The sequence below is a fragment of the Mobula birostris genome, chromosome X, assembly GCF_030028105.1.
Source record: "Mobula birostris isolate sMobBir1 chromosome X, sMobBir1.hap1, whole genome shotgun sequence".
In the NCBI taxonomy this organism is placed as follows: Eukaryota; Metazoa; Chordata; class Chondrichthyes; order Myliobatiformes; family Myliobatidae; genus Mobula; species Mobula birostris.
Genome location: NC_092402.1, coordinates 79,143,869 through 79,156,667, shown reverse-complemented (window position 1 = coordinate 79,156,667; position 12,799 = coordinate 79,143,869). Strand labels below are relative to the sequence as shown.

General features: G+C 45.6%; 1 protein-coding gene across 5 annotated transcripts in view; it reads left to right on the top strand.

Moving 5' to 3' along the window:
- The window catches only part of tmem98 (transmembrane protein 98), a 65,513-nt gene that overhangs the window by 31,322 nt on the left and 21,392 nt on the right, over positions 1 to 12,799 (top strand). For 3 of the 5 annotated variants that reach the window (XM_072249705.1, XM_072249706.1, XM_072249703.1), the window contains 2 exons: positions 897 to 1,101; positions 11,401 to 11,532. In XM_072249705.1, coding sequence (XP_072105806.1) covers positions 971 to 1,101; positions 11,401 to 11,532 — 263 coding nt within the window. In that variant the 5' untranslated portion in view covers positions 897 to 970. The other 2 variants (XM_072249707.1, XM_072249704.1) reach the window with 2 other exon arrangements.

The following is a 12,799-nucleotide window of genomic DNA, read 5'->3' as shown; positions in this document are numbered from 1 at the left end:
GACCATCCACCACCTGCTCCCATGGCTTCACATGACCCTGATCGGGAGGCTAAGCAGGTGCTGCATCTTGCCCAAGGGTGACTTGCAAGCTAGTGGAGGGAAGGAGTGTCTTACACCTCCTTTGGTAGAGACATATCTCCACCCTGCCATCCACACTACAGGAGCTAATGTGAATTGGCAGTGTAGACCCAAAAAGATTCATGCATAAGTCAAATATGGAAAGCTGAAAGAATGATAATGCTGGAAATATCCAACTGTCTGAGCAATGTGATGAAGAGAACCAGAATTAATGATTCAGGTCATTGACAGTGTTTTGTTTTCCACAGGGTATACTTGCCCATCTTGCTTTTGGCAGATGTACATAACTAATTTAGCAGTTCTAGCAGTCTGGCAAGCAGCAACACTCTGGCAACCTTATCCAGTAGCATCAGAAACTAAATTTTACATAAACTGTTAATTTTTAAGCCATTCTCTCTATAATTCTAACATACAGAACACAACTAGAACAATCTGTAATTATAGATTGGCATCTGTAAAGTAATCCAGTCTGCTCCTATTTAACGCTTAAGTTTTATTGTCACTTGCGTAATAATCAGATCATTGAACCTGGTTATTCATTTAACAGGGTATCCTTGGAGTGCTCCTGACAATAGAGAACAGAATGTTTCCACTGTCATTGCTCTCTGGATTAACAGCACAAAAGGACAAATGACACTTTGATCAAGTGGGAGTTTAAAGCACATCTGCCACTCATCACATGTCAGCAATCACTTCCTGCAACGATTCAGACTATGCCTCGTTTTTCATTGTTTATAATGCATTGTCTAAATTGTTCTTTACCATGAAATACTTCACAACAAAGTCAATGAAATGTCACCATTTTACTTAAATTTCAGATAAAATGAAGTCATAAAAGCATTATAGAAATTCAGAGGATCATCCGATTTAAAACATACACTGTGCTACTGCCATGGAGACGGTGGTTATCGTGGCAATTGGAGTCCTTGCAACAATATTTCTGGCATCATTTGTGGCTCTTGTGGTTGTCTGTAGACATCGATACTGCCAGCCCAGCGATCTATTGCACCAGTTCGACTCAAAGTAAGTGACAACCAGTGGTATAGTCCATTTTGAAAATGTATTTAATTTTTAATACTACGTTACTTTTTGCTGTGCTGGAAACAACATGTTTGTTCTAAGAAAACCTGTTAATTTATGAGATGGTCAATTTGATATACAGTACCATGGTGGAAAGCCCAGCTCCATAGCTATAAGACCGTAAGAGATAGGAGCAGAATTAGGCCATTTGGCCCATCGAGTCTGCTCCGCCATTTCATCATGGCTGATCCATTTTCCCTCTCAGCCCCAAATTCCTGCCTTCTCCCCTTCATGCCCTGACCAATCAAGAATCTATCAACATGCTGGAGGAACTCAGCAAGTCGGGCAGCATCCGTGGAAACGATCAGTCAACGTTTCGGGCCGGAACCCTTTGTCGGGACTGAAGAGGGAAGGGGCAAAGGCCCTATAAAGAAGGTGGGGGGAGGGTGGGAAGGAGAAGGCTGGTAGGTGCCTCTTCGTTGGTTATGTGGAACAGTCTGTGCTCCAAATCTATACTGGTACTGCTCCCCAACTTTTCCTTCACTACATTGACGACTACATTGGTGCTGCTTCCTGCACCCATGCTGAGCTCATCAATTTCATCAACTTTACTTCAAGCTTCCAGCCAGCCCTCAAATTCACTTGGTCCATCTCAGACACTTCTCTCCCCTTTCTCAATCTCTCGGTGTCCATCTCTGGAGACAGACTGTCCACTGACGTCTTCTACAAGCCCACTGACTCTCATAACTACCTCAACTATACCTTTTCCACCCTGCCACATGCAAAAATGCCATTCCCTATTCCCAGTTCCTCCGCCTCCGTCGCATCTGTTCCCAGGATGAGGCTTTCCGTTCCAGGACATCTCAAATATCCTCTTTCTTTAGGGATCGTGGTTTCCCTTCTGTCGTCATCAATGATGCTCTCACCCGCATCTCCTCCATCTCCCGCACTTCGGCCCTCACCCCATTCTCCCGCCACCGCAACAGGGACAGAGTTCCCCTTGTCCTCACCTACCGCCCCACCAGCCTCCAGATCCAGCACATTATCCTCCGCCACTTCTGCCACCTTCAACAGGACCCCACAACTAAGCACATCATTCCCTCTCCACTCTCCGCAAGGATTGTTCCCTCCGCGACTTCCTGGTCCACACGTCCCTCCCCACGGATCTCCCACCCAGCACTTATCCCTGTAAGCGTAAGTGCTACACCTGTCCCTACACCTCCTCTCTTGCCACCATTCAGGGCCACAAACAGTCCTTCCAGGTGAGGCAACACTTCACTTGTGAGTCTGTTGGGGTCATCTATTGCATCCGGTGCTCCCGGTGCGGCCTCCTCTACATCGGTGAAACCCAACGCAGATTGGGGGACTGCTTCGTCGAGCACCTCCGCTCCATCCGCCAAAACAGACAGGATCTCCTGGTTGCCACCCATTTCAACTCTGCTTCCCACTCCCATTCAGATATGTCCATACATGGCCTCCTCTACTGCTATGATGAGGCTAAACTCAGGTTGGAGGAACAACACCTCATATACTGTCTGGGTAGTCTCCAGCCTCTTGGTATAAACATAGAATTCTCCAACTTCCGGTAATTCCCTCCCCCTCCCCTCCCCTATCCCTATTTCACTCTGCCCCCTCCTCCAGCTGCCTATCACCTCCCTCATGGTTCCGCCTCCTTCTACTACCCATTGTGTTTTCCCCTATTCCTTCTTCATCTTTCCTGCCTATCACCTCCCTGCTTCCCCTCCCCCAACCCTTTATCTTTCCCCTTACTGGTTTTTCACCTGGAACCTACCAGCCTTCTCCTTCCCACCCTCCCCCCACCTTCTTTATAGGGCCTCTGCCCCTTCTCCCTTCAGTCCTGACGAAGGGTTCCGGCCCGAAACGTCGACCGATCTTTTCCACGGATGCTGCCCGACCTGCTGAGTTCCTCCAGCGTTTTGTGAGTGTTGCTTTGACCCCAGCATCTGCAGAGTATTTTGTGTTTAAGAATCTATCAACCTCTGTCTTAAGCACAGCGGTTATCTTTGACGTTGACTTTCAAGACTGTAAGGATATCTCTCAAGTGTGTGAAAGACTTTATATAAATGAATTTTCTCACTGTCCATTGGGCAAGTATGAGACTGCAATCACTGGAAAATCCACAAGCTCCAATGTATTATTGCCAAAGTACTAATTGATGTGATCACACTAACATTATGATCATCAGGAGAAGATGGTGGTGCGACGGCAGCGCGCGCGGCCTTTCCAGGGATGAATATCTGTTATCTGTCAAGTAGGGGACCGTGCACAATCCTGATTTGATGGAGACAGACGTGAGAGTACAGAGGAACATCTAGAAAACTTCTGAGATGCCCGCTTCGCTGCCACTGCTACTGTCTGGTAACCGGAATCTCCAGAGCAGAAGGCCCCGAAATCCTCGGCTTTGCTTGTTTCAGCGGCCGGGGCGAGGTCGAAGGCGCTCGGCAGAGGATGGCGCTCAGGAGGCTGTATCGGAGAGGCTGGTCGGAAGCTCGAAGTTTTCGGACGGATGGACTCAGCGTTGGCTGTGGTCGGCTGCTTCCAAGGCATCGGCAAGTTGACGGTGCCTGGAGGTTTATGGCAGGGAGTTTCTCCCTTTTGCCGCCTGCTATCGGGGACTTGGGAGTCGATCGACTCGGGGACTTTTGAGACTTTTTTTTACCATGCCCATGGTTTGTTCTTCATCAAATTATGGTATTGCTTTGCACTGCTGTAACTATATGTTATAATTATGTGGTTCTGTCAGTGTTAGTCTTTGGTTTGTCCTGTTTTCTGTGATAGCACTCTGGAGAAACATTGTATCATTTCTTAATGCATGTATGCATTTCTAAATGACAATAAAAGAGAACTGAGTGTTCTCATAATCTAATATAATTCTAGCCATATACCCACTGCCTGTCAGTGCATTTATCATTGACTTTGTGAAGTTTGAGCGTTCAGTTTTATATACAACACACACAAAATTCTGGAAGAACTCAGCATTCGCCTCCTAGCTTCTTACTTCATTTTCCCCCTCCACCACTCACCTGGCTTCACAACAGGGGCAGTTTGTAATTCTTCCCTCTTCCACCCCCCACCACATTCTTTTTCTGGCATCTTCCCCCACTTCCTTTCCTGCTGAAAGATCTTGACCCAAAACTTTGACTGTTTATTCATTTCCATAGATGCTGTCTGACCTGCTGAATTCCTTCAGCATTTTGTGTGTGTTGCTCTTGATTTCCAGCATCTGCAGACTTTCTCATATTCAATTTTATATATTAGTATATCTGTTTACAGTATTTACAAAATGCAAAATAATTTGAAAAACTCATTTGTAACTTCAAAATTTCAACCTGAAGATGGTTAAAGTGTCATTGTTATGTTAAAGAAAGTGCTTGATGTGCTTGTGCAGTGAGAGGTACAGACTGGACCACACCTTAAGGCTTGGTGTCAGTAAATTGTGTTAAACATTAGCCAAATGTTTGCTTAAGTGCTTTGGTTTTCAGCTGCTTAAACAATGAATCAGGAACCTTAAGTCAAATAGTAGACTAGTTCTACAAGTGCAGAAACAATTGCCATTAAGAAGAATTACTTTTGCTCTTTCATGCAGTGTATTGCTTCCAAAAGGTATCCGGGGTTTGGGTTCGGAGTCAGAATCTGGTTTAATGTCACTGCCATATGTCATGAAGTTTGTGTTTGCGGCAGCAGTACAATGCAATACATGATAATAGAAAAAAAACATGAACCAATCACCTGTCCAGCTCTTGGCTCCATCCCTCCCCCTCCTGTCTTCTCCTATCATTTTGGATCTCCCCCTCCCCCTCCCACTTTCAAATCTCTTACTCTTCCTTCAGTTAGTCCTGACGAAGGGTCTTGGCCTGAAACGTCGACTGCGCCTCTTCCTAGAGATGCTGCCTGGCCTGCTGCGTTCACCAGCAACTTTGATGTGTGTTGCATGAATAACAGTAAATAAATTGTTATATATATTTATATATATAAATGGCTGAGGGGAAGAATCTGTTCCTAAATCACTGAATGTGTACCTTCATGATTCTGTACCTCCTTCCTGATGGTAACAAGGAGAGCAAGGCATGTCCAGGGTGTTCGGGGTTCTTAATGATGGACAGCACCTTTTTGAGGTGCTTGAATAAGTCCCAGATAACATAGAGGCTGCTGCCCATAATGGAGCTGACTAAGTTTACAACTCTCTCTAGTTTATTTCAATCCTGTGTAGTACTGCTTCCCCCACCCCCGCACCCCTCCCCAATATCAGATCGTGAGGCAGCCTGTTAGAATCAATGTCAGCCAATAAGTTTCAATGGGACTAATTTTGAACGTTCCCAGACACAGAGCAGGAATCTCAAGGCACGATGGCATGATTAGCCTGCAGACAGCAGACATGCTTCAGGTTACCACCTCCTTTCAATGGCTTCACACTGTGGCTTTCTGTTGATTATTTGGATCAGTCAGCAAAGGGTCAATAGTTAGCAATTGGCTAACTTCAATTAAAGCCAGAATTTCTTACTTACAGCCAGCCTGTACCTATTGGTATTGGTAGCTGTGCAGCAAGTGAATCTGAGTTAACAAAACATTAATAAGGGACAGAATCAGTCAGTCGGAGTCAGAATCAGATTTATTAGATGACATGGAACTTGTTGTTTTGCAGCAGTCAAACACTGCTCTACTCTCTACACCCATGACTGTGTGGCTAGGCATAGCTCAAATGCCATCTATAGATTTGCCGATGACACAACCATTGTTGGCAGAATTTCAGATAGTCACGAGAAGGCATCATGAGATACATCAACTAGTTGAAAGGTGTTTGGTAAATATCAGTAAGACGAAAGAGCTGATTGTGAACTTCAGAAAGGATAAGATGAGGGAACACAAACCAATCCTCATAGAGGGATCGGAAGTGGAGAGAGTGAGCAGTTTCAAGTTCCTGGGTGTCAACATCTCTGAGGATCTAACCTGCTCCCAACATATTGATGCAGCTACAAAGAATGCATGACAGCAGCTATATTTAATTGGGAGTTTTAGGATATTTGGTCACCAAAGAGACTCGCAAATTTCTACAGATGTACCGTGGCGAGCATTCTAACTGCCTCCATCACTGTCTGGTATGGTGGGGGGTTGGGTTGGGGTGGACACTGCATGGATTGAAATAAGCTGCAGGAAGTTGAAAACTCAGTCAGTTCTGTCATGGACATTAGCCTCCCCAGCGTTGAGGACATCCTTTATTAAGAACCCACATCACCTTGGTCATGCCCTCTTCTCATTGCTACCATCAGGGAGGAGGTACAGGAACCTGAAGGCACACACTCAATGATTCAGGAAGGGCTTTTTCCCCTCTGCCATCCAATTTCTGATGGAATTCAACCCGTGAACACTACCTCACTACTTTTTTTTGCACTACTTGTTTAATTTAACTATTTAATATTTTTCTCACCCCCTATGGGTGGTGTGTACCTGTATCTTCCCCCTCAATCTTGGATCCTGTACCGGAGGCCTGGGAGCTTGACGGTTTGGTGCAGTATCTGGAAGTGCGCTCTTATACCTGCTATGGTTTCAGCAGATTCCTTGCACTGTCTGTATCTTGGGTCTTGTCTAGAGTGATAGACTCCTGCTTCTGTTGCTCATGCACAGCGCCTGTTCTTGTGCAGTCATGAGCAGCGCCCCTGCGCTGTCATTTCCAGTTACTGGTAGGACTTTCTTAAGTCAACCACGGCTAATATCAGGCGATGGTACGTCCCGTGCAGTGGCATGCCCTGCCATGGCCTCTGGTCCTCTGGCTCTGCTTCACCCACTTCCATTTCCATATCCCCTGCCTGCTGTCTGAGGTGTTCTCCTAGCAGATCATCCTCATGGGCCATCTTCCTGACATACTCATGGATGTTTCACATTTCTTCCAGGACTGTGGCTTTGTCACTTCCAAGCCCCCATCCTCCTTTATTCCGGTGGGTGTACGGCTGCTTGACGTTGGACTTTGTATGGAATCCTCCATGTATTGTTAGTAGTTTCTGGGTCTTGATGTCAGTGGCTTCCAGTTGGTTCCTTGGCCAACGCACTATTGTGGCTGGGTGTCTGATGACTTGAAGGGCAAATGTGTTGATAGCTCTGATCTTGTTCTTCCCATTCAGCTGGCTTTTTAGGACCTGTCTCACTCTTTGCAGGTATTTGGATGTTGCAGCCTTCCTTGTGTCCTGATTATGGCTTCTATGCACCTGCAGGATCCCCAAGTATTTGTAGCTGTCCTGTACATTTGGTATATGGCTTTCAGGTAACTTGACTCCTTCAGTCTTGATGAGTTTGCCTCTTTTCACTCCCACCTGGCTGCACTTTCCCAGTCCAAATGACATCCCAATGTCTCTGCTGTACACCCTTGTCAGGTGGATTAGTGAGTCAATGTATGTATATGTGTGTGTGTGTATAAATAAATAAATAAATTAAATAAATATGAATAAAAAGAGGAGCAGAGAAGCTGAGGCTTGCTGCTGAAGAAAAGCACACTCGTTGGAAAAACAGCACCAAGACAACACTGGAGGACAGCGCCTTCAAGTGCAGTCGCTGCAGCCGAGACTGTCACTCCCGTGTGGAACTCTACAGCCACAACAGGCGCTGCTCTAACACAGACTGAAGCAAGACTTTCCAGGCGCAGATCCATGGTCTCGCCAGACTAACGGATGCCACCAAAATATATATATATACATATATCTGATTGTAATTTACAGTTTTCATTATTATGTATTACGATGTACAACTGCCATGTAATTAGGCAAACAACAGGAATTCTGCAGATGCTGGAAATTCAAGCAACACACATCCAAGTTGCTGGTGAACGCAGCAGGCCAGGCAGCATCTCTAGGAAGAGATGCAGTCAACGTTTCAGGCCGAGACCCTTCGTCAGGACTAACTGAAGGAAGAGTGAGTAAGGGATTTGAAAGTTGGAAGGGAGGGGGAGATCCAAAATGATAGGAGAAGACAGGAGGGGGAGGTCCAAAATGATAGAAGACAGGAGGGGGAGGGATGGAACCAAGAGCTGGACAGGTGATTGGCAAAGGGGATATGAGAGGATCATGGGACAGGAGGCCCAGGTAGAAGGAAAAGGAGGGGGGAAGTAACCCAGAGGATGTGTAAGGGGTATAGTGAGAGGGACAGGGGGAGAAAAAGAGTGAGAGAAAGAATGTGTGTATAAAAATAAATAACAGATAGGGTACGAGGGCGAGGTGGGGAATTAGCGGAAGTTAGAGAAGTCAATGTTCATGCCATCAGGTTGGAGGCTACCCAGATGGAATATAAGGTGTTGTTCCTCCAACCTGAGTGTGGCTTCATATTTACAGTAGAGGAGGCCGTGGATAGACATGTCAGAATGGGAATGGGATGTGGAATTAAAATGTGTGGCCACTGGGAGATCCTGCTTTCTCTGGCAGACAGAGCGTAGGTGTTCAGCAAAGCGGTCTCCCAGTCTGTGTCGGGTCTCGCCAATATATAGAAAGCCACTTCTTCTCTAACTTCTGCTAATGCCCCACCTCCCCCTCATACCCCATCCATTATTTATTTTTATACACACATTCTTTCTCTCACTCTCTTTTTTTTCTCCCTCTGTCCCTCTGAATATACCTCTTGCCCATCCTCTGGGTTCCCCCCCCCCCTTGTCTTTCTTCCCGGACCTCCTGTCCCATGATCCTCTCACATCCCCTTTTGCCAATCACCTGTCCAGCTCTTGGCTCTATCCCTCCCCCTCCTGTCTTCTCCTATCATTTTGGATCTCCCCCTCCCCCTCCAACTTTCAAATCCCTTACTCACTCTTCCTTCAGTTAGTCCTGACGAAGGGTCTCGGCCTGAAACGTCGACTGTACCTCTTCGTAGAGATGCTGCCTGGCCTGCTGCGTTCACCAGCAACTTTGATGTGTTGCCATGTAATTAGAATCAGAATCGGGTTTATTATCACTGGCATGTGACGTAAAATTTGTTAACTTAGCAGCAGCGTTTCAATGCAGTACATAATGTAGAAGAAAAAAAAAGTAAAAAATAAATAATTAAGTAAATCAATTACAGTGTAAGTATATTAAATAGATTAAAAATTGTGCAAAAACAGAAATAATATATATTTAAAAAGTGAGGTAGTGTTCATGGGTTCAATGTCCATTTAGGAATCGGATGGCAGAGGGGAAGAAGCTGTTCCTGAATCACTGAGTGTGTGCCTTCAGGCTTCTGTACCTCCTACCTGATGGTAACAGTGAGAAAAGGGCATGTCCTGGGTGCTGGGGGTCCTTAATAATGGACACTGCCTTTCTGAGACACAGCTCCCTGAAGATGTCCTGGGTACTTTGTAGGCTAGTGCCCAAGATGGAGCTGACTAAATTTACAATCCTCTGCAGCTTCTTTCGATCCTGTGCAGTAGCTACCCCACCTCACCCCACCCCCTCCATACCAGACAGTGATGCAGCCTGTCAGAATGCTCTCCACCATACATATAGAGAAGTTTTTGAGTGTCTTGGTTGACATACCAAATCTCTTCAAACTCCTAATGAACCATAGTCGCTGTCTTGCCTTCTTTATAACTGCATCGATCTGTTGGGACCAGGTTAGATCCTCAGAGATCTTGACAATGAGGAACTTGAAACTACTCACTCTCTCCACTTCTGATCCCTCTGAGGATTGGTATGTGTTCCTTCATCTTACCCTTCCTGAAGTCCACAATCAGCTCTTTCGTCTTACTGACATTGAGTGCCAGGTTGTTGCTGTGACACCACTCCACTAGTTGGCATATCTCACTCCTGTACGCCCTCTCGTCACTATCTGAGATTCTACCAACAATGGTTGTACCATCAGCAAATTTATAGATGGTGTTTGAGCTATGCCTAGCCACACAGTCATGAGTATATAGAGAATAGAGCAGTGGGCTAAGCACACACCCCTGAGGTGCACCAGTGTTGATCGGCAGTGAGGAGAAGATATTATCACCAATTGGCACAGATTGTGGTCTTCTGGTTAGGAAATCGAGGATCCAATTGCAGAGGGAGGTACAAAGGCCCAAGTTCTGCAACTTCTCAATCAGGATCGCAGGAATGATGATTTTAAATGCTGAGCTTTCGTCGATGAACAGCATCCTAACATAGGTGTTTGTGTTGTCCGGGTGGTCTAAAGCCGTGTGAAAAGCCATTGAGATTGCATCTGCCATTGATCTATTGTGGCGATAGGCAAATTGCAATGGGTCCAGGTCCTTGCTGAGGCAGGAGTTCAGTCTAGTCATGACCAACCTCTCAAAGCATTTCATCACTGTCGATGTGAGTGCTACTGGGCGACAGTCATTAAGGCAGCCCACATTATTCTTCTTCGGCACTGGTATAATTGTTGCCTTTTTGAAGTGGGACCTTCCACCCATAGCAGTGAGCGGTTGAAAATGTCCTTGAATATTCCGGTCATTGTAAATTGTGCTATGATTAGGCTAGGGTTAAATCGGGAATTGCTGGGTGGTGTGGCTTGAAGGGCTGAAAGGGCTTATTCTGTGCTGTATCTCAATAAATCAATAAACAAACAAATGAAAGCTTGACCAGCAGAGGGAGTCGGGTTGCAACAGATGAAAATAGGTATTTGCAGATATATGGCAAATTTCTGTTTTGCAGTACTGAAAATGATTACATGCTACATAGCTGCCAGGATCAAAAACTGACTCTGCATAATTAGTGCATCAGAATACAAAAATATTCAACCACAGCCAGATCTGATCTTATATACTGTATCTGCAGATGTGAATAGATAGATGTACTTTATTGATCCCGAGGGAAATTGGGTTTCGTTACAGCCGCACCAACTAAGAATAGAGCATAAATATAGCAATACAAAAACCACAAACAATCAAACAACAAAATGCAAACTATGCCAGATGGAAATAAGTCCAGGACCAGCCTATTGGCTCAGGGTGTCTGACCCTCCACGGGAGAAGTTGCAAAGTTCGATGGCCACAGGCAGGAACAACCTCCCGTGACGCCCAGTGTTGTATCTCAGTGGAATGTGGCCGAAGTCCAACAGCAAAAAGTTCAATATCCGGTCTACAAGCACGTTCCTCGATCGTAATATGACCCGGATTGCACCATCTGTTGTTAACCAGAACAGCAAGCAACCAACTCCTTTACGCTTATCTTCACCAGATAGTGTTGGAATCCTTGCCAATTTTCCCCTTCCTAATTCAGCAACCGCATTCCACCCAGATAGACATCAAAGACTAGTTATTAATACTTGTTCTCTCCAACGCATGTTCTTTGGTGCCATGTATTAACTTCTGCTTCATTTTTCCTACAGACCGACAGTGGACCTGATCGGAGCAATGGAGACCCAGAGTGAGCCCTCAGAACTGGAACTGGATGACGTTGTTATCACCAACCCTCACATTGAGGCGATCCTGGAAAATGAAGAGTGGATAGAGGATGCTTCGTATGTATATAGAGTGCAGGCCCCTTGTTGTCTGATTAACCAATCATTCAGTTTTCTTTAAATGTGCTAAGAACAGTGATCAAATAAATATATAAATTAAAAAAAAAACTTTAGATAAACAGCACTAAACAGGCCCTTCCAGCCCAGCAACCCCCGACAGCTCCTGATTTAACCTTAACCTAATCATGTGATAATTTATAATGACCAATTAACCTACTAACTGGTATGTCTTTGGACTGTGGGAGGCAATTGGAGGGCCCGGAGAAAACCCACAAATTCCATGGGGATGACATACCGACTCCCTGCAGAGGACGCTGGGACTGAACTCCAAAGCCCCGAGCTGTAACAGTGTCACGCTAACCGCTGTGCAACCGTGCTGCCAAACATTCATGTCCATTACTACAAGGGATTTTAACCAAAGACCAGGTGCCTGTCTGCTTTTAGATGACCACCGAATAGTTGGGGAGTTGTTTAGTGCAGTGGGGAGAGGAAGTTGCACTCTCAGAGGTACTATCTGTCAGATGAGTTCCCAAGCAGACATCCCATCTGCCTTTCAGGTAAATGTGAAATAGCTGATGATCTGGCACCTCTTAGACTTTGGAACTGGTGGACCAGGAAATTTTCTGCACTGTTGGATTTTTAATCCAATTAATACCAGAACACATTTTAATTTCGCACAGAAGTACAATAGAATTTCGGGTCAACCCAGAGATCTTAAAGTGAGCAAGTTAAGCAGAGCCCTGGTGAATGGGGAGCAGATCCTTTCAGGCTTCAGCATGTGCAGTACTATGCAAAGGTCTTTGGCATATATTTAGATAGCTAGGTTGCCTAAAAATTTTGCTCAGTACTTTATTTGTTAATGTGGAGTGGAGAGAGAGTTTGCAAAGCTGGCGGGAACAGAGGATGTTGGGAATGGTGAGGGTGGAGTGCTACGGGAGGGGTGTGGGACAGGTGGGAGAGAAGGAGTGCCATGGGGGTGGTATGGTGTGGGTGCAGACACACCCAGCCCTGAGACACCAGGCAAGGTCAAGGTCATTTGATTCCAAACAATTGGTTTATTGATCATTAAAGAAAGTCTCTCTGGTGCTTCCCACTCCCTCCCCTCTCCCTTGCCCTTTTCCCAACCGTGATTCCCCTCTTTCTGCCCCCTTCCCACTCTCAGTCCACAATAGAGACCCATACCAGAATCAGGTTTGTCATCACTCACATATGTCATGAGATTTGTTTTTTTTTGTGTGGCAGTAGTACAGAGTAATCCATAAAGTTA